This window comes from Schistocerca cancellata, chromosome 5 (genome assembly GCF_023864275.1).
Source record: "Schistocerca cancellata isolate TAMUIC-IGC-003103 chromosome 5, iqSchCanc2.1, whole genome shotgun sequence".
NCBI classification, from domain to species: Eukaryota; Metazoa; Arthropoda; class Insecta; order Orthoptera; family Acrididae; genus Schistocerca; species Schistocerca cancellata.
This window is the reverse complement of record NC_064630.1, coordinates 256,350,310-256,373,333: the sequence shown is the minus strand read 5'-3', so window position 1 is coordinate 256,373,333 and position 23,024 is coordinate 256,350,310. Positions and strand designations below refer to the sequence as shown.

Below are 23,024 nucleotides of genomic sequence, written 5' to 3'. Positions count from 1 at the left end.
AGCACTACTGCTGCAGGCCAGTCCACAATGAGAGTTGGACCAACTGTGTTCTGCTTTGTAACTGGCCATGACATGGTTGGTCATTTTCATCAGGTTGGATCATCGTCGAGAAATGATCCGCCTGTGTCCTGCTCTGTATGACCCATCTGCTTGACGATGCTCACCGACCAGCACTCCCCCGCCCCTCTGCACCCCAGTGCTCTACTCTACAGGAGGAGGTGAGGTGTGTGAGTGTTGGGAGGGAGGCTCTGAGGGGACACCAGCACAAGTAGCACCTCTGACCAGGGAACAGATGCAGCTGACTGCAACATCTGGGTGGGCTCCGAAGAAGTCAGTTCGCTCTAGAACCTTGTACCATGAGGATGTGTTGTATGTTGGATGATGAACAATAAATCAGTACTGTCATATCAATGTGTCACCTTCATTTAGGTATGATCCCTGCAACTAATAGGGTAGTTACCACAAGTTTTTGATTCATTGCACGCTTCACGTGTGGCTATCATGATGTTAATTTTTTTCTAATTCAGTTTTTGTTGTTTTTGAATCTTTGAATATGTTTAATTCTGAGGTGAGGCACTATTTTTGTTTAGAATAGTTTTCTAATGTGGTTGTCAACTCATTGCTGATCTTACACACTCCTCACATAGCATCTACGGTGTTTTTTACAATACTCTTGGAATTTTTCCATTTATTGTCAGCATTTACATTCCTTAATAAAATGCAAAGAGACACTGTGAAATTGAGAAATGCATCTGCCTGATGAAATTGCCGTCAGGACCTACCATAAAAGTCTTGACAGAATATTTGTTAAAACATATGTAATAAATGGTGCCATGGATAATTGTACCCCCACAAGCAAAAACGTAATTGTTTGAAACTAATGGCACTATGAAAAACTGTGTTCGGGCTTTCCATACCTTGGGAGACATCAGATGATATTGAAGTTTCTTCACATGTGCTGAATGAGTAGTTACAGATATTCAGGCCAGATATGTCTCACATTATTGTGTAATGAGGAGGAGAAAAGGAAGAAGAATTGGGTGTTAAGTCTCATTGACAAATGAGAAACACAGCGCAAATCAATACTGTACAAGGACGATGAAGAAAAGAGATCAAAAACAAGTTGAATAAATAATCTCAACATCAATTTGAAATGACTTAAAGAAACTATAGCCAATACATATAAGGAATATCAGTTGAGAATTTGAGTCTCACTCCTCTCGAATGTGACTCCTTTGTTTTTACTACTGCACCATATCACTTGGGCCTTAGAAATAATAGTAAATATGTCCTATGATAAATCTAAATTGTTCTGCAGTTTCTGCTTGTTCATCCTGATAATTTTTCTGAATTGATACAATTATCAGTTATCTTAGTTCCGGAATTTAAAAAAATGAGAGAACACACAGTGAAGAAATAGAGATACAGCACATAATTATAGTACATTAAAAACCACTCAGATCTTAATTCTTTATTAAAATAAAAGTTTGTTAAATAACAAATATAGAGAAAAGTTTGCACCTGAGATCACTTTCACAGATGAAGGATACACAGCCATTCATATCAAATGGAATTTTGCATGTAATTGTTGAGTCATACCAGATGGCATGTCTTGCATTAATTCCTTTCTTTACATAGACAGACAAACATAAGGTATTGCTCTGGATCATCAGCATTCATCGACTATAACAACAACATCGGAGTTCCATTGTGTCTACAAAATAATTACACAAAGTTATTTGCGTCCATTAAAAAGATGACTAATAGCAAAGCCCAAAACAAAATTATTACACCTGGTTCTCATTTTACAACATCCACAATTTCTATGAAGAACAGTTCTTGCTGGTGGGAGAAATGAGCACAATACGTGGATTGTGCTCAGGAGACTTCTTTTGTCACAGTAAGTGTCATCAACCTTCAACCAGTGTCTAGACATCCGAGACTGGTGCACTTTTGTATAAGGCAGGGAAGTTATATCCTTCTTTCAATTGCAGCCAGTTCTCAGGTGAATATTTTGCTCTTTTTTGGTCAAATACGTGGAATGTATACGCATGGCGAGGATGCTGAGATTTGTTGTGCTCACTTTTGTGAACAACCTGTCCATGGATCAGCACACATGTTCCTGTGAAAAGAAGGACAATATCCATTGTACACATATGATATGAAATGAAGGCAGAACAGAGGAAACTGTTGACAATATTTTATCAAGTTGATTTTCATGAGTGGATTCTCTGCATGCACAGTAAAAGTGACCAAATTAGTACTGAATGTCTGCTATTAACTAGAATAGATCTTGAAAGCCAAAATATATGCACTCATGAGACATTAAATTGGAGGTAATGCTTATCAAACTGCGAACTTTTTTTTCTCTTTATTTTGTTATCCACTTGAAGATAGAGTCCTGAGAAAATTCCATTTGCTAATGCTTTGGCACAATTTTAGAGGACAAATCATCGTTTAAATATTTTTAAAAAAATGGTGTAATAGGAATACTATGTGATGTTTGACACTGTTCATCTCCTAGACATCTTAGATACAGACACATATCAATCTTAGCTTTATTACATGTGAAGTTGTTTATGAACTTTGACAGAAATAGTCTAATCAAGGTTAAACAGGAACAAAAAGATAAGCTTTCAAAATCCATCACAAAAAACTAAATTTAGCTGTCTTTGCTGTCAAAGTAATGCTGCAGCCAATGACCACAGTACATTTTTTGTTGTGCTATTTTCATTTGTGGATTCTTTACAACATAAAATTACTGAATGTGACTTAATGGTTCTAGACTAAACATTGACAGATCCATGTTCCAGATCCCACCCTGTAATTAAAATTTTCTGGGACTAACCATAGCTTTTATTTCTGGTAATGCTTTCTATGTGTGAGAAATGCAGTTTTTTCATAACCCATATTAAACAATAAGTATCTCTATTACTGTCTGCATAGACTGATTCACAGGTTTGAGGAAGCCAATGGACCACTGCCGACACAGCAATGCTGCTGCATGTTTCCATGTAACCTTTTCATATGATTCTGTTCAAGAATGAAACATCTTCTTAAATAAAACTGGATGTTAACATAAAATTGTTATAGAGACCAATCACCATGAAGTTTATGTACATACTTAAAATAATAAGAAAGGTATACATACCCTTACAATTAGTCAAAAATAATCAATATCAGTCTGGGGCCATCTAAAAATGTAAGTGAAATGTAATATGTGTTGTAATGAGAACTTTTACCTCCTGTAAATGTGCATCATTTACTGTATTATAATTTTTCATACGTTTTGTGGAAACTGCAACAAAGCAGGTGGATCTTCCCAGTTGTTATGTTGCCCCCCTCCCCAAATTATTAATATTTTTTTTTTTTCAAAACATTGTAGGAAAAGACAGATTGCTACTTACTGTAAAGAAGACACATCAAGTTGCAGACAGGCACAATTAAAAGACACTTACATAAAGCTTCTGGATGTGTGTGCTGTCCTTAGATTAGTTAGCTTTAAGTAGTTCTAAGTCTAGGGGACTGATGACTTCAGATGGTAAGTCCCATAGTGCTTAGAGCCATTTGAACCATAAAGCTTCTGTTCACAGTCTTCATCAGTAGAAAAACACACATACACGACTGCTAACTAGCATTTCAGGCCGGAGTGCATTCTGGCCCAAGATACTGGAGTTAGCGATTGTATGTGTGCAAGTTGTGTGTGTGTGTGTGTGTGTGTGTGTGTGTTTTACTGCTGAAGGCTGTACCCAAAAGCTTCACGTAAGTATCTTTTAGTTGTTCCTGTCTGCAACTTGACATGTCTTCTTTATGGTAAGTAGCAATCTGTCTTTTCGTACATTGTTGATATTCCTACCTGGAGTTTCTGTTGTTTGATTATCTTGAATACTGTCATTTATATGGCATATTAATTTTATTGTCTATTACTTTCTTTTGCATTCTTAGAATCCATATGTGAGTCAATTACGAAATATCAGTGATTTTAGATTTCATTATCTTGTTCATATGTAAACATATACTTGATCACAATCTTCTTGATTACATAGATGAGAAAGGCATATAAATAAGGACTCAATGCAACCAACAATGAAAATAAGTTAGCAACACCTGCATTCATTTAATTTCATAATAATTAAGATCCTTAGTTAAAACATTGTTACTTAAATAGATTCCCGTATTTAGGTAAGCTAACCATCTTAGTTCAATAGAAATTATTAAAGACAAGAAAGTCATTTTTATAAATGAATCTGCCTCTGCTATTCAATTACTCAGAAGTGCAAATCTTTCATTGTAATTTATGAAAATTTGGTAAAAAAATAATTAACATCAGTTTCGTAGCTTCGTTTTCATATTGATATGACTGTTAGATGCCAAAGGAAATTATTTAAGAACTTTATTCAGTGACTGTGTTAATTACACATGTATCAAACAATGGAAAATCCAGGATGGAATATAACAATATGTGAAAAAGATGGTTGCTACTCATCATATAGTGGACGTGCTGAGTCGCAGAAAGGCACAACAAAAAGACTGTCGGAAAACTAACTTTCCAACAGTCTTTTTGTTGTGCCTTTCTGTGACTCAGCATCTCCACTATAAGGTGAGTAGCAACTATGCTCTTCATATATAATTATTTAAGTATGTAACATGTCACCGCCATGAACTGTGGACCTTGCCATCAGTGGGGAGGCTGGCGTGCCTCAGCGATACAGGTAACTGTACCATAGGTGCACCACAATGGAGGGGTATCTATTGAGAGGCCAGACAAACGTATGGTTTCTAAAGAGGGGCAGCAGCATTTTCAGTAGTTACAGGAGCAACAGTCTGGATGATTGACTGATCTGGCCTTGTAACATCAACCAAGACGGCCTTGCTGTGCTGGTACTGCGAACAACTGAAAACAAGGGGAAACTGCAACCGTAATTTTTCCTGAGGTCATGCTGCTCTACTGTATGTTAAATGATGATGTCATCCTCTTAGGTAAAATATTCCAGAGGTAAAATAGTCCCCCATTTGGATCTCCAGGTAGGGACTAATCAGGAGGATGTCATCAGGAGAAACAAAACTGGCATTCTACAGATCTGAGTGTGGAATATCAGATCCTTTAATTGGGCAGGTAGTTTAGAAAATTTAAAAAGGGAAATGGATAGGTTAAAGTTAGATATAGTGGGAATTTGTGAAGTTTGGTGGGAGGAGGAACAGAACTTCTGGTCAGATGTATGCAGGGTTATAAATATGAAATCAAATAGGGGTAACACAGGAGTTGGTTTAATAATGAGTAAAAAAAATAGGAATGTGGATAAGCTACTATGAACAGCATAGTGAACGCATTATTGTTGCCAAGACACACAAGAAGCCACACCCACCACAATAGTAGAAGTTTATATGCCAACTAGCTCTACAGATGAGGAGATTGAGGAAATGTATGATGATGAGATAAAATAAATTATTCAGATAGTTAATGGAACCAAAAACTTGATTGTCTGGGGGAGGGGGGGAAAAGGAAGAGAAGGAAAAGTAGTAGGTGAATATGAACTGGGGGAATGGAATAAAGAGGAAGCAACCTGGTAGAATTTTGCACAGAGCATAATTCAATCATAGCTAACACTTGGTTTAAGAATCATTAGTGAAGATTGTATATGTGGAGGAGACCTGGAGACACTGGAATGTTTCAGATTGATTACATAATGGTTAGATAGAGATTTATGAACCAGATTTTAAATAGTAAGACATTTCCAGGGGCAGACGTGGACTCTGAGCACAATTTATTGGTTATGAACTTTAGATTAAAACTGAAGAAACTGCAAAAAGGCAGAAATTTAAGGAAATGGGACCTGGATAAACTGAAAGAACCAGATGTTGTTGAGCTTCTGAGATGTGGTGCTAGAGAAGAATGCAGAAGTTTAAATGGGCATATTAAGTAATAATCAGGATGTACCGAATCAAATTGGGGAAGACAGAAATTTATGGCACAGCTTGACTAAAAGAAGGGATTGGTCAACAGGGTACTCAAGAAATCATCAGTTTGATAAAAAAAAAGGAAGTGTGATAGGTAAAAATTATAGAGGGAGTCCAGGACATGGGGCCAGTAAGCACAATCAAACAATGTAGGCTGTAGTAGTTATGTAGAGATGAACAGGCTTGCACAGGACCAACTAGCATAGGGAGCTGCATCAGTCTTCAGATTGAAGGCCACAACAACTAAAAACAGAAAGAGTAACTGCTGTATGGTGAACAGAAATGTAGATAGGATACTACTGAATATTATCTTTTTCCTTGCGAAATAAGACATACTTGCATTGTAGTAACGTAATTTGCATATAAATCAGTAAGACAGATGATTTATCAGTCAAAACCCTATGGTATACAATAATTACCTTTAACATTCTACTATGTAGACATTTGAAGTATCCAAGAAGTAACTCAAGCAAGACTTTGCTTTGCATAAGGATGCCTGGAAGTTCGTCATGGGTGTTATCAAACAACTATTGAGAGAGTTTGATATTTCTGAGGTAAGCATACAGATTTAAAGTGAGACCTGAGCCTCATCCTTGGAATGCATGTGACTAACAACTGGGTGTATGGTTTTTGTGTATTTATTGTTTCATTCCTCTGCTTATAAGAATGAATAGAATCATACTCCACATTTTCTTCTTTCCCATTTATGAAATGTCAGGTTAGCTTACTTTTATTTAAATTACCATAGTACAAGTTTGGTCTTTGCTTTGACATAATTATATCATATTTTCTAGGAATAATGGTTTATAATTAGTTTCCGGAAATTTTATGTTAAAAATTGCTTCATCTGAGGGAAAGAGGCTGTGGAAGGTTATTAGGATATTTAAAAAGTGAGTAGACCAAACTGGTAACTACAGAACCATACCTTTACGGACTGGTACAGGTTGAAACATTGATGACTGGTACAGGGGAGCTGGTGCTGTGAAAATTAACAGCTCATCTGAATTTGGATCAGGATTTCGTATGAGACGTCTGTGTACTCCACTGTGATGTGTTCCAGGTGCAAACCACAGACAACCATTTTCCACTGTAGCATCATCAAGAGCAAACCAAAACCCCACAAGCTCAGTAGGTTCAGTGTGAAGGAATGTTGCATCCTGGTGTGCTACAACTTAAAGAAAAAAAAAATTCTTAGCTGGAAACATGACATAACAATTGCATAAGAATTTTTCATTTAATTCACTAGCAATTATTTGAATGAAGTACAATAACTCTTAGTAACTAGTAATTGTGGTTCAGAGCTAACACAAATACAAATAGAAACAAAAATAAATCTTGAAATTTAAAATGTTCAGAAACTTAAATGAATGATAGACAAATATGAATTCAATTCATGAAATGTCTAAATCATTACCTTCAGGAGGTTTAACATTCAGTAATGCTGACAGATATGCATAAAAATATCAGAGATGAAGGTAAAGATCTCAAAGAGAGTAGGAGGTCAAAGATAGTACATTAGTAACTAAGCTGTCATCTTCAGTTATGAGATAGCAAACAGAGGTTGACAACAAGAGGGGAAGATGGATTAGAGGAAGAACAAAAGAATACCAAGTGAAAAGAATTATGCAATTTTATGATAAAAAGTTTTAAAAATGAAGCTGACAATATGAACAAGAAGGGGAAAAAATATAAAAGAAATGAAGAAAAAAATGAAAGCAGGCGAAGCACCTATAGAGGAGAAGAGGGAATGAGCAAATCAAATTCCCATGTCTGGAGTTCAGGTCAGAAGATCCAAATGTCTGTGTAATGTATCTAGGATTCATGGTCTTATGTCAGACTATGGAGAGGGCTCAGCGACTGTAGAATGGACATCCTCAAAACAAATAGTATATATAGTATATTTTTGTCCAATCACATGTCCTGCCACTTTGATGGCAGTCACCAGCATATAAAATGGTGTGTAATGAACATATATTTTCTGGCAAATTATATGAGTAATGTTGTATGCTGCCCTACTTTTAACGTTGTTTGTTTTCACTTATGGTATGGTTGAAGTAGGTAGTAGTAGGCAGGTGTGCGAGACAACTCATACGACGGGTACAGTTGCAGTGTTAGGAAACTTGAGGTAGATTCAGTGCTCTGGAATGTTATATGGCTATACAAGGGTGTTTTGAAGGTTTGGAGGGTGGTGGAAGGTGACAGTGAATTATACGGGCAGTATAATGGAGAGAGGTAATCTCATTTCAGAGCTTGTCTGAGGAAGTTGGATCTGTGGTGGAGTAATTGGTTGAGGTGACCAAGGTCTGAATGGTTTCCAGTGACAAAGGGGTTGTGTGTGACTCTTTTAAGCAGGTGCTATGTTGATTGAGGGTAGGGGGATTTTTATGCATATGTAGATTAAGTACCGGTAGTTATGACAGAGGAAACACTAGGAAAGGCTAGTCATATAGATGTTGATTAATTTGGTGTTGAAGGAGATATGTTTCTCATGGATACCTATTCTGATTTTTTTGTACTTTAATTGCATGTATTGACTGGAACACACTCTCTGAATTTCTGAAAGTAGTAGTACTGTTGTCAAAAGACTGTCTTCAACTTTAACAGAAACCAGACTGCAGTAATATGAGTCAAAGAACATAGGAGGGAGACAACAGTTGAAAATTGAGTGAGACAGGTTTGTAGCCTAACCCTCCATGTTACTCAATCTGTACATTCAGCAAGCAGTAAAGGGAACTGAAAAGAAGTTTGTAAAGGGAACTTAATTTCAGGAACAAGAAATAAAAACTTAGAAGTTAGCAGATGAATTCATAATTCTGTCAGAGAAGGCCAAGGAGTTTTAAGATCAGTTGAATCAAATCACTGAAAAGACAGCAAAAGTAAATGTAAAGTAAAATTCTGTAATCATCTTAAATCCCATGATACTGAGGAAATTATGTTAGAAAATGAGACACTAACAGTAGATGAGGTTTGCTACTAAAGAATGAAATCTTCACTCTGCAGCAGAGTATCCACTGATATGAAACTACCTGGAAGATAAAAACCGTGTGCTGGAATGAGATTTGAACTCATGACCTTTGCCTTTTGCCACGCGGGATTAGCCAAGCGGTCTAAGGCTCTGCAGTCATGGACTGCAGCGGAGGTTCGAGTCCTCCCTTGGGCATGGGTGTTTGTGTTTGTCTTTAGGATAATTTAGGTTAAGTAGTGTGTAAGTTAGGGACTGATGACCTTAGCAGTCCCATCAGATTTCACACACATTTGAATTTTTTGAACCTTTGCCTTTTGGAGTCTAGTGTGCTGCTGACTGAGCTGCCCAAGCATGACTCATGACCTGTCCTCACAGCTTTTCTTCCACCAGTCCCTCATTTCCTACCTTCCAAACTTCACAGAAGCTCTCCTTCAAGTTTTGGTATTGTCATAGCAAAATAACTGATGATGGCTGAAGCAGAGAAAATTTTAAATTTAGACTGTGGCTGTAGCATGAAAAGCAGTTCTAGAAAGGATAACTGTTTTAACATGTAATATGAATTTAAGTCTTTTGTAAAAATATTTATGTGTAGTGCAGTCTCATACAGAAGTAAAATCTGAATGATACATAATACAGTAAGTATGCTCATGTGGATGTAATCTGGAATATTTACAGCAGCGGTGCAGATATGAAAAGATTGCACTGGGTAGAATTTCCTACATACAAAGACAACATACAAAGACAAAGAAAGTTTTAGAAGGGCAGGAAAACCTGATTTTAATTGTTAAACAAGTCAATATGCTGGTAACAAATGAAATCGACAATGGGAACTGTCCACTGCTATTTTTAGTGTAGCTCTGGCTCATGCTGTTATAGTTGTTACTGAACAAGTGATTCTTTCCTGTTTTGAAGAATTAACTTGTATTTTTTTAATTTGACCCTTTGAATCTAGTTGTATAACATTTGTGCTTGTTAACCTTAACTATTATTTTGTGATATATGGAATATAGTAGAGAGGATATAAAATGTAGACTGGCAATGGCAAGGAAAGCGTTTCTGAAGAAGAAAAATTTGTTAAGATTGAGCATAGATTTAAGTGTCAGGAAGTTGTTTCTGGAAGTATTTGTATGGAGTGTAGCCATGTACAGAAGTGAAATATGGACGATAAATAGTTTGGACAAGAAGAGAATAGAAGCTTTCAAAATGTGATGCTACAGAAGAATGCTCAAGATTAGATTGGTAGATCACATAACTAATGAGGAGGTATTGAATAGAATTGGAGAGAAGAGAAATTTGTGGTGCAACTTGACTAGAAGAAGGGATCGGTTGGTAGGGCATATTCTGAGGCATCAAGGGATCACCAATTTAGTATTGGAGGGCAATGTGGAGGGTAAAAATCGTAGAGGGAGACCAAGAGATGAATACACTAAATAGATTCAGAAGGATATAGGTTGCAATAAGTACTGGGAGATGAAGAAGCTTGCACAGGATAGAGTAGCATGGAGAGCTGCATCAAACCAGTTTCTTGACTGAAGACCACAACAACAACATGGCATATCTCATATTTACTTTATAGTGTTATCTGCCTCTGAAGAGTGAAAGTAATACTTGTAGATTAGGAATTCTGTTTTAGTCCAGCCTCTTTTATCGTCCCTTGTTACACACAGATAATATTTTTTAATGTCAAATTGTTGATAAACTGTGCTCCAGTACTCTAACATAAGAGAATTATTCGCCAAACTTACATAGAAAAAGTCAGGTGAATATTCGGGGCATGCTATATGCAAAGAAGTGAAGAAAGCTGTACCTAAAGTTAACCAAAAATTAAATCAGAAAATCTTGAAATACTGCCACAAGCAGTTCTGAATGTTTTAAAACAACTGATCATCATTTGCTCCATTAAGGTCATTTGTCATTTTTTGTTGTGTATTTACTATTTCCAGACTCGTAGAAAACAAAATCTTTCTAGTGTGTACTTAAGAACTTAGCTGTGGCACTGCAAGAGAAAAGAAAATCAACTTATTCCTCTGATGAAAGTTAAATTTCATATAATTTAAAAGGAAAGAAATGAGTGCAGTCTCTCAATGCTGTGTGTCATATCACATGTATACCTTGCATCAGTCTCACTCCTAACTTTTTAAGTATTGTTCTTTCCTCTGTTTACTTTCCAATCTTTCTTTTCTCTTTCTTTCTGACTGTATTGCTCAATTCTCTCAAAAATAACTTCATTTAACTGCTGCCTACTGAAGTTACATTTTAAAAACTATCTACACTTGTAAATTATGTGACTCGAATTGTTTGATCACACCCAGATTAAAATTATAAGTTCCCTATTTTGAACTTCTGTAAATAGAACACTTTTAAAGGATATTTTATATGATCTTGAAATCTATTGCAGCTTTTTGTATATATGTAAAATTTTCTAAGCCATCAGATTCATCTCTTGAACAGTCTCACAGCTGATGAAAATGAAATTCATTTGCTTAACAGCTATTTACAGAGGGTTTGTATTTTCTTATTTGCTGTGATAGCAGTCAAGCTGCTTCTTTAGTGCTGTTACTCTGTATGAGAGTCACACATGATCTACATGATTTTACTGTTATGTAAAATAATCTTCCACAAAGGCCTCCCTACTTCCATATCAAGTACTTTACCTCTCCATATTAAATGCTTGCTTTCGTGCCCTACAGTCTTCACAGTGCAAAAGCATTGCCATAGTAAGAGGGCTTTCATTTGGTGGTATAGGGAAACAAAATTTGCAGTGAGAATGCAGTAGATGGTACACTGCATACACTGGAAAAACTATATAATATTTTCACTGGGCACACATGGCATTACAACAATAAAAATACAGAAGTACATATGACAATATTATGAGAAGGAAAGTTGCTACTCACCATATAGCGGAGATGCTGAGTGGCAGATAGGCACAACAAAAAGATTTTCACACTTTAAGCTTTCTCATGCAAACACAACTGTCACATGTGACTGTACTACACAAGTACATATGACAGTCTTGTGAGATGTAAATGTTAATGTAGTTGTGGGCATGCCAGTTACCAGTATGAGTACCAATGTATTTAGGTATGTTGTATGTGGGAACCATTATTTCCTCAACGGAGTTGTTTTCTGCAAAATAAGGGTTGAACATTTACTTATTCAAACTACCTGTTGTTATATGCTTCATTTCGCATTCCCCACCCTTCTCTTTTCATGCCCTTTTTCTGTTATCCTCCTACCATAAGTTTTCTCGTATGAAGGTTAGTCTCAAATGCAAAGTACCTCTTGCTAATTTTCCCTCTCATTTTATCATTGCCCTTTGTTCAGTGTATGTTAGGGTTTTCTACCATCTTTTGGTGTCATTGTAACTATTTTCACTTCATTTTTCTTTCGTATTTCATAGACTTTATCATTTCATACATCTCTTTACAAATCTACAAAGATTTGTTGGCTGTTACTGATAAGCAATCTCTAGTAAAGAATGTTTAACTGCAGGAGTTTTGATAGTTTGTGAAATTAAGTCTTTCCATTCATTAGTTTGCATGCAGCTGTTAATCAGATTTTATATTTTTAAAATTTGTTAGTGAATGAGAACTTTTGTTCAGTGATTTCTCATTACATTGCTGGAAATGGAGGAATGTTGAATTTGCTTTTGTGGTGTACAGCTGAGGAGATAAACATTTGAAATCATTTCTGATTTTTCAAATTTACTGAAGTGAAACAAGATTTAAATTATTTTTTTTCAACTCACCTTCACTACCAACACCAGGGTTCTTATAAATGTACATACTTTGCACAATAACAGGTTCTGAAAAACCTAGCTGCCAACATGTTTCTTTCACTTTATTGCTGAAAGTGTACTTCTCAAATGTTGGATGCAGTAAATGGAGAGCATGTCCAACTTTATTCAGGGACACTTTTGCATCCACTAGCAGTTTTCCAGACTCATCAACAGCCCCATTTTCAAAGAAATAACTCACTTTATCAGAACTTTCTAGGAAGTACTTATCTTTATTCTGAAACAGATAAACAAATACTTTCATTCTATAGTTAATTTTAGAATATATAATTCCTTAAGTGTTTAGAACATATATTAAATAACACACTTTTATACAGCTTTCAGCTGTTTGCCATTTTGATGTTCATATTTGTGTGGAGAATTACAGTAAGCATTTGATCTACTACTAAGCATTTGATCTACTATATGGAACAGTTATCCCATTTATAAGTTATGGAATTGAGCTGTGGGGTTGTGCTGCTGATGTGCAGTTGAAGAGAATACTGGTGCTACAGTACTGCCTGATACGTAATTTGGGATAAGAGAGACCTGACAGACAAAGAACATAATTAAATGTAACAGAGTGCAGTCTATGTATCAGCGGCTCATTGTTGTACAATCAGTAAGAGCATATACTGGAGATCCATTTGAAACAAAATTAAAATTTTTTCTTGTAAATAAATGTCTATATTCACTTAAATAATTATGTGTAAATTACATGTTAACCTTTTTAGTTACATATTTTATGCATTAAACCTTTGTATGCAAATATGATATGTACTATATCTTTGTAAAAATCATTTGATGACTACATACAGAAAGAAATAGAAATTTAAAAACTAAATAAATAGATATGGTCTCCAAAATGTAATTTTCTCTAACAATTGCCAGATAATATTTTTTCCTCTCCTTTTATTCTTTCCAGCATCCTTCTCTGTTTCTGTTTTAGATTACTTTTTCTTTGTGTACACTTGGGCTACTTTAGGAGTTAATATTTTCTGGACAAGTTTTCTCATCCAAGTCCTTCATAATTTTTACAATTTTTCCCCTCTCATTTTCTCATACACCTCATCAGTTTTTAGTTTTTAGTTTCTATCTAGAACACATGCAGTTCATTATTAATGCCCTGCAGTTTGCATCTATGTGTTCAGTCTCTGATAGCTGCAGTTCATCACCTGTGTCACATCTTTGCCATTCCAGACTTTTTCTTTCCATATACTTCCTATGCATCTTTCTTGTAGGCTCTCTTGCTTAACAAACAAACTCTCGAAAGGGCTCTCTCTTTGATATTACACTAAAATCAATGATAACACCTGATGCATGCAACATGCAGCAGTTTTCATTGTCATTCATTACCACTTAAAAGTGGCTGTTCTGAAAGATTGTGCCAAAAACCTCAATCTTTCTTTGGAAGGTATCCACTTGCATTCTGGTACCACACTAAATGTTATTTGAACTTGAAAGGTGAATATGTCTTCATCATCAACTGGATTAAGAGCAAGTCATTTAAAAATAATTTTTATGTAAATGTACCATATTGTGAAGATATAATTCTCTGAAACATTTAGATGATTGTGAGAAAGTGACTGTTTAAAGATTTTTCTGTATTTGAAATGACGTTTCTAATAGCCATGTTTACACTTGACTTAACACTAGTTTTCAAAGTTAAATATTAATAATGTTGGATACACAGTAAATCATACTCTCAATTCCATAACAAAAAGTGTAAGAAAATACGAAAAACAAAAGTACCTGCTAACCTGCTTTGGTTGTGTTGTACTGAAAACTGTTCGAGAAGATTCCTCTGGTAAATCATCAGTAAGCTCTTCTCCCGCAGTTTTGAGTTCCTTCACTTCAGCATCAGACAAGAAATCATCCAGGATGACGTATCCATCTCGTAATAACTGCAAATTGCACACAGATGTATTTAAAAAATTTAATTAATAGCTTGTTAGTTTACATATTTCAGTGATAATATAAATGATAAATATTTTGATGTGGTATGTGTTAACATTTAACCAAATTATCACATATCTATTGTAAAGAGAGAGAGAGAGGGAGAGAGAGAGAGAGAGAGGGAGATCACATATCTATTGTAAAGAGAGAGAGAGAGAGAGAGAGAGAGAGAGAGAGAGAGAGAGAGAGTGTGTGTGTGTGTGTGTGTGTGTGTGTGTGTGTGTGTGTGTGTGTGTGTGTGGCTGGGTGGGCATGCACGCGCATGCACATGCATGTGTGTGTGCACATGCATGTGTGCATACACGTGTTCATAAGAAAACAAAATTCAACACATTTTATAGAAAAGGTAAATAAAATGAAATTTTTTTATACCACGGAAATAAGAATATTGGCACAGAGTCTAAATTGTAGGTAATTGTAGGTTATGCCCTTGGTTCTTCTAAATTATGAAAGATGTTTGTAACCTTTAATAAACAGTTTTATTGGTAGTTAAGTTTCAGACAACAAACTGTCAGACAGATAGTTTATTATTATGGCACAGTAAATCTGCAAGAAGGAATGACAAGTTTAGTGTGTCCACCTGCTGGGGGCTGCTTGTTCTTAGATGTCACTGCTTGGAGGTGTTGGTCAATACATGAAATCGAGAATGATTTTAGCTTTGAGTTTCTAGCAATGAGACACTGAAAAATCAGAAGAATGGTTATCCAGATTTTACTATCTGGTCCAGATAGTAATTATTTTTATGAAATAGGTGACAATGTTGTAAATACTTCCTATGATAAAATGAACAAATTTAAAGTCTTGTGTCACTCAGTCAATCTTAGTGTTTTTTTGTTTTTGAAGAGTTAACCTTAATTTAAAAAGAGTCTATGAGTGTATGGTTTTATGTTGTGGAATAGATTTCTTATTTCTTGTAGTTGCTGCCATCTCCACAGCAAAATTTTCTTTTTGTGTCTTGCATCTTCATAATCTTAGTAAGGCATGGAAGGCACCCAAGCCTGGGGGCAAGGGGGGACCTCCACAGCTCTCAGGAGAAGGAAAAAACATAGTGTAGTTAGGTGTATTTCTTCCAAGAAAACTATTTAAATATCAGCATTACACAGGTTTTTAACATGGTTGGAACTGAGACTTTTTTATGGCTGCTTAAAAAAAAGTCGTAACAACAGATGACTTCGAGCAATCACTGTGACAAGAGCTTCCTGGTTTAGAAATTTCTTCCTATAAAATTTCCTATTTTGTTGTTTATTTTCTATCATTGATAGTGTTTCTTCATGCTGAAGACACAGAAAATCATTGTCCATGTATATTTGTGTATTGAACACTACAGTTTGAGTCTTGAAAAGGCTGCAGACAGCATTCCAAGTTGTTACTACCTGTTTACAGGCTTCTCTGAAAATGGAAGCTGTCTTAAGCTTTTTCACTAGTCCATTTGGATGTTTTGCAAGCCAGTTTTCTATTGATAGGGACAATATGTTCTCAAAGGCAACAGAAATGAAACATTGAGTGATTCTTTTGTCGCATTAGAAGACTATAAGAGAGAATTTTATTGTGTTGTTTTGTGCATATTTCATCCCCTCTGTTATATGAGTAGTGTTTGTTACCGATCTAATAATTTTGGATGTGCCCAAAAGCAGCAAGTGTTACAGTTTTCTGCCATGTCACATTGTGACATTTTCCGTCTCTTGACAAAGAGAAACAAAATACTGTAAAGAGCTGGGACAATATCTGCTCGCAAAGAAGATGACTGATTCTTATAATATCTGGTCACTGCTCCAGTTAATCAGGGCTTTATTCCTCAAGGACACGTGCAGCGAATCAAAATCAAAAATACTTCAGTGTATTTGAAACTATTACATTGCAGGTCTGATAAGTGCATGAGCATTTTTTATATAAATGAGTCTGTCAGTTTTGAAACATGTCATGCCATAAGAATAAAATTTTGTAAGTGACACAAAAAACTTGTTATATACCAGACATTTGGTAGTCATCCCTGCAGTATATGATTAAAAACTCTGTAGTCCAGATTCATGGGGGGAGGGGGGGGGGGGGAAGCACAAGTGTCCTCCTCTTGCACATGCCTATGGATAATTATCATAATATTTCCTTATTTTAGAGTTTTCTACTAATTCCACTTTGACCAAAACACAAGATGTAAAATTTCTTGGAGTTCAGCCAATTACTGAGTTAAAACACAGTCAACATACAGATAAACTATGAGGGTGTGCTGAAAAGTAATGCCTTCATCATTTTTATTCTGTTCTCAATATCAGATGAGGTATTATATATCATGAATATTACTGAGTCGCCTATACTGCTTTACGGACACATACTGCAACTGTCTGCCACTAGAGGGCTCCAAATTGTAGCGTGTAATGTGGTGGTGTGTAAAATATGTTGGTGCATGAGAGATTGTCAGAACACTGAAAGCACAAATTCAAAGAGTTCAACCATACACGGAGCACCCTGTCCATCAACATGACAATGCCAGACCACACATGAGTGCTGTGACATCTGCAACAAGTTGATGCCCAGGGTTCACTGTCATTGATCATAAGCCTTATTTGACTCCATCTGGTTTTCATCTGTTTCTGAAACATGAACACCTGCAAAGACTTCACTTTGCTAGCGATGAGGCTGTGCAAGCAGAGGTGATGCTATGGCTCTCAACAAGGTCAAACATTGTACAGTAATGGTATCAAAAAATGTCTCTTGATGCAAGAAATGTGTTTCTTGCAAGGAGGACTATGTTGACAAGTAAATCTGTAGACAGGAAGAATAAAGATGTAGAATGTTAATGAAGTTTGTTTTATGTAAAAATACTTTATGGGTCCAGAATGAGATACTCACTCTGCAGCCGAGTGTGCGCTGACATGAAACTTCCTGGCAGATTAAAACTGTGTGCCCGACCGAGACTCGAACTCGGGACCTTTGCCTTTCGCAGGCAAGTGCTCTACCATCTGAGCTACCGAAGCATGACTCACGCCCGGTACTCACAGCTTTACTTCTGCCAGTATCTCGTCTCCTACCTTCCAAACTTTACAGAAGCTCTCCTGCGAACCTTGCAGAACTAGCACTCCTGAAAGAAAGGATATAGCGAAGACATGGCTTAGCCACAGCCTGTGAGTACCGGGCGTGAGTCGTGCTTCGGTAGCTCAGATGGTAGAGCACTTGCCCGCGAAAGGCAAAGGTCCTGAGTTCGAGTCTCGGTCGGGCACACAGTTTTAATCTGCCAGGAAGTTTCATGTCAGCGCACACTCCGCTGCAGAGTGAATATCTCATTCTGGAAACATCCCCCAGGCTGTGGCTAAGCCATGTTTCTGCTATATCCTTTCTTTCAGGAGTGCTAGTTCTGCAAGGTTCGCAGGAGAGCTTCTGTAAAGTTTGGAAGGTAGGAGACGAGATACTGGCAGAAGTAATGCTGTGAGTACCGGGCGTGAGTCGTGCTTCGGTAGCTCAGGTGGTAGAGCACTTGCCCGCGAAAGGCAAAGGTCCCGAGTTCGAGTCTCGGTCGGGCACACAGTTTTAATCTGCCTGGAAGTTTCATGTCAACGCACACTCCGCTGCAGAGTGAGTATCTCATTCTGGAAACATCCCCCAGGCTGTGGCTAAGCCATGTCTCCGCTATATCCTTTCTTTCAGGAGTGCTAGTTCTGCAAGGTTCGCAGGAGAGCTTCTGTAAAGTTTGGAAGGTAGGAGACGAGATACTGGCAGAAGTAAAGCTTTGAGTACCGGGCGTGAGTCGTGCTTCGGTAGCTCAGATGGTAGAGCACTTGCCCGCGAAAGGCAAAGGTCCCGAGTTCGAGTCTCGGTCGGGCACACAGTTTTAATCTGCCAGGAAGTTTCATGTCAGCGCACACTCCGCTGCAGAGTGAATATCTCATTCTGGAAACATCCCCCAGGCTGTGGCTAAGCCATGTCTCTGCTATATCCTTTCTTTCAGGAGTGCTAGTTCTGCAAGGTTCGTAGGAGAGCTTCTGTAAAGTTTGGAAGGTAGGAGATGAGATACTGGCAGAAGTAAAGCTGTGAGTACCGGGCGTGAGTCGTGCTTCGGTAGCTCAGATGGTAGAGCACTTGCCCGCGAAAGGCAAAGGTCCCGAGTTCGAGTCTTGGTCGGGCACACAGTTTTAATCTGCCTGGAAGTTTCATGTCAACGCACACTCCGCTGCAGAGTGAGTATCTCATTCTGGAAACATCCCCCAGGCTGTGGCTAAGCCATGTCTCCGCTATATCCTTTCTTTCAGGAGTGCTAGTTCTGCAAGGTTCGCAGGAGAGCTTCTGTAAAGTTTGGAAGGTAGGAGACGAGATACTGGCAGAAGTAAAGCTTTGAGTACCGGGCGTGAGTTGTGCTTCGGTAGCTCAGATGGTAGAGCACTTGCCCGCGAAAGGCAAAGGTCCTGAGTTCGAGTCTCGGTCGGGCACACAGTTTTAATCTGCCAGGAAGTTTCATGTCAGCGCACACTCCGCTGCAGAGTGAATATCTCATTCTGGAAACATCCCCCAGGCTGTGGCTAAGCCATGTTTCTGCTATATCCTTTCTTTCAGGAGTGCTAGTTCTGCAAGGTTCGCAGGAGAGCTTCTGTAAAGTTTGGAAGGTAGGAGACGAGATACTGGCAGAAGTAAAGCTGTGAGTACCGGGCGTGAGTCGTGCTTCGGTAGCTCAGGTGGTAGAGCACTTGCCCGCGAAAGGCAAAGGTCCCGAGTTCGAGTCTCGGTCGGGCACACAGTTTTAATCTGCCTGGAAGTTTCATGTCAACGCACACTCCGCTGCAGAGTGAGTATCTCATTCTGGAAACATCCCCCAGGCTGTGGCTAAGCCATGTCTCCGCTATATCCTTTCTTTCAGGAGTGCTAGTTCTGCAAGGTTCGCAGGAGAGCTTCTGTAAAGTTTGGAAGGTAGGAGACGAGATACTGGCAGAAGTAAAGCTTTGAGTACCGGGCGTGAGTCGTGCTTCGGTAGCTCAGATGGTAGAGCACTTGCCCGCGAAAGGCAAAGGTCCCGAGTTCGAGTCTCGGTCGGGCACACAGTTTTAATCTGCCAGGAAGTTTCATGTCAGCGCACACTCCGCTGCAGAGTGAATATCTCATTCTGGAAACATCCCCCAGGCTGTGGCTAAGCCATGTCTCTGCTATATCCTTTCTTTCAGGAGTGCTAGTTCTGCAAGGTTCGCAGGAGAGCTTCTGTAAAGTTTGGAAGGTAGGAGATGAGATACTGGCAGAAGTAAAGCTGTGAGTACCGGGCGTGAGTCGTGCTTCGGTAGCTCAGATGGTAGAGCACTTGCCCGCGAAAGGCAAAGGTCCCGAGTTTGAGTCTTGGTCGGGCACACAGTTTTAATCTGCCTGGAAGTTTCATGTCAACGCACACTCCGCTGCAGAGTGAGTATCTCATTCTGGAAACATCCCCCAGGCTGTGGCTAAGCCATGTCTCCGCTATATCCTTTCTTTCAGGAGTGCTAGTTCTGCAAGGTTCGCAGGAGAGCTTCTGTAAAGTTTGGAAGGTAGGAGACGAGATACTGGCAGAAGTAAAGCTGTGAGTACCGGGCGTGAGTCGTGCTTCGGTAGCTCAGATGGTAGAGCACTTGCCCGCGAAAGGCAAAGGTCCCGAGTTTGAGTCTTGGTCGGGCACACAGTTTTAATCTGCCTGGAAGTTTCATGTCAACGCACACTCCGCTGCAGAGTGAGTATCTCATTCTGGAAACATCCCCCAGGCTGTGGCTAAGCCATGTCTCCGCTATATCCTTTCTTTCAGGAGTGCTAGTTCTGCAAGGTTCGCAGGAGAGCTTCTGTAAAGTTTGGAAGGTAGGAGACGAGATACTGGCAGAAGTAAAGCTGTGAGTACCGGGCATGAGTCGTGCTTCGGTAGCTCAGATGGTAGAGCACTTGCCCGCGAAAGGCAAAGGTCCCGAGTTTGAGTCTTGGTCGGGCACACAGTTTTAATCTGCCTGGAAGTTTCATGTCAACGCACACTCCGCTGCAGAGTGAATATCTCATTCTGGAAACATCCCCCAGGCTGTGGCTAAGCCATGTCTCTGCTATATCCTTTCTTTCAGGAGTGCTAGTTCTGCAAGGTTCGCAGGAGAGCTTCTGTAAAGTTTGGAAGGTAGGAGATGAGATACTGGCAGAAGTAAAGCTGTGAGTACCGGGCATGAGTCGTGCTTCGGTAGCTCAGATGGTAGAGCACTTGCCCGCGAAAGGCAAAGGTCCCAAGTTCGAGTCTCGGTCGGGCACACAGTTTTTATCTGTCAGGAAGTTTCACACTTTAAGGGTGTTCACATAAAAAGTTTGGAGGTATTATTTTTATCAGCAGACCCTCACAATTATGTTTCGCTCTTATAAATATCTCTCTGACATAAAGAAAAGATTGTTGAGTTATTCAGCATATTTTCTCTCCCTATTGACTTGTGGGGACTTTGAACAATAATATCACTGATGGACAATGTATACATTCTCTGCTTGAGCTATAGTTAATACACTCTGTGCTTTCATATCAAACAGATACTATGTAGTTTACCAAGTGGAAATAAAACTGTGTGTACAGATTGCAGGTTGGTAATAATTCATTAATGTATCATCTATAATGTGAAAATGCATCACTCTGATACCCTGAGTCATGAATATGTGAGTCATGTTCGTGATCATGATCATCCGCGTCCGTGAGATGCTTACTACAACTTCGTCTTGCCAAACATTCGACATACACTGGTGCGGGCACCACGGATGTATGAAGCAACATTGGCTTGTGACAGAGTGAAAATTTTGATCAACTTCAAGTTACTAGTGCATCTTGTGTGTTGATAATGACAATTTTCAACAATAGTTACTCTACAGGTTTGACAGAAGGAACAATACATCAGTGCTCCATGTATACATCAATGCAAGTTACCACTGTATTGAAAATTTCAAGGGACAAAACATTGACCGACCATTACACTGCTGATGCACAACAACAGGTTTCCACTCCCACATTGTCAATCGCCATCCATCCGATGGCGATTACCTCTAGCGCTGTCCTCAACGGCATAATTTCACCAGTCAACCATGCTTCTTATCATGCATTTCAAGCTTCCACGGACTCACCTTAGGCAGCATTTCATATCAAGACAGAACAGCAGCAACTGACAAACAGTCATGGCACCATGTTGCCATCACACCACAGCCACTGTCTGGCGGACAGCACAGCAACTACATACCACAACATGCGACATGCATGTAAGGTGTGAGCACACCATGCCTCCTCACAAGGCCAAACATACGTTCCCACCGTTCTGCACAGATGACATGATGTTATGGTTTGCTGCAGCTGAACTTTTTTTGCACACCAAGACATTACAGATAATTCAGAAAAATTCATCGCTCTGCTGTGTCACTGAGGTCAGCACACCAAATTAGCAAGTGATGTCATCCTGTCACCACCATCCTGAAATACACATGAGACACTGAAACGAGTAATTTGGAGAAGACACACACCCACTGGAACAAAAACTGTCTCAAGCACTGTATGAAGCATGCCTTGGCGATAGCACTCCATTAAAGCTATGGTGCCACCTTCAGTACTTGACTCACACAGAGGTCATTAATGCTCACACTTTGTGGGCTACCTGACTCATACAACTGCCAACTCTGGTCCAGACAGCACTGATAGCCCATGAGCAGCAACCAGCCGAAGACAGACTCACATTAGCCGACAGAATATATGCCCAAGTGTATCATGACAACCACCAGCGAGATGGTCTGCCACATGAAACATGTCACACCACAACATCAGTTCACCACAACTGCTACAGCATGATGGCTAAATCATCCCAGCACTATCAATGTTCAGCTGTGACAACAAACAACCATGGCTGAATTGGACAATGCTGATGCTGCATGGTGGTACCGCTGAACATATGATGCACAAGGCACAAAAATGCTGATCTCTGTACCGGTGTCCAAATTCTGTCTGTGGGCAGGAGTAGACACACTCGCCCACCGTGTTACAAGTTACCTTCTGACCAGGACTACCCCAACAGGAGGTAGACGCAGTTTTGTCACAGACGTTTTAGACAACACCCACTTCCTGACTGGCACAGCATCTGACATCAGTATACTCCCACAGCACCTCACCTTAGTGCCATCCACTTTGGTAGCTCTGTACATCCTGGCCACCAATGGCGTTCCTATATGGGTATGCAGCACCAAGATGAGAACAGTGACTTTCAGCAATGGAGTACAACGCACTTGGACTTTCTACATAGCCGATGTAATGCAAATAATTCTTGGGGTTGACTTCTTGTGACACTTCAAACTTTCCCCTGACTTGCAATGGTCTGCATGGTACCACCACGATTCACATGCTCTCATCAGGGCTGCACCTAATGATAATACAAC

At 38.9% G+C, this 23,024-nt stretch overlaps 1 protein-coding gene across 1 annotated transcript in view; it reads right to left on the bottom strand.

The window, feature by feature from the left end:
* Nucleotides 1-1,456: 1,456 nt before the first annotated feature.
* LOC126187845 (phytanoyl-CoA dioxygenase domain-containing protein 1 homolog) overlaps nucleotides 1,457-23,024 on the bottom strand; it is a 59,397-nt gene continuing 37,829 nt past the window's right edge. The window contains exons 2-5 of the mRNA XM_049929156.1: nucleotides 14,462-14,605; nucleotides 12,675-12,939; nucleotides 6,884-7,129; nucleotides 1,457-2,122 (exon numbers count right to left, since the gene is read on the bottom strand). Coding sequence (XP_049785113.1) covers nucleotides 1,929-2,122; nucleotides 6,884-7,129; nucleotides 12,675-12,939; nucleotides 14,462-14,605 — 849 coding nt within the window. The 3' untranslated portion in view covers nucleotides 1,457-1,928. The remainder of the gene's footprint in view (nucleotides 2,123-6,883; nucleotides 7,130-12,674; nucleotides 12,940-14,461; nucleotides 14,606-23,024) is intronic.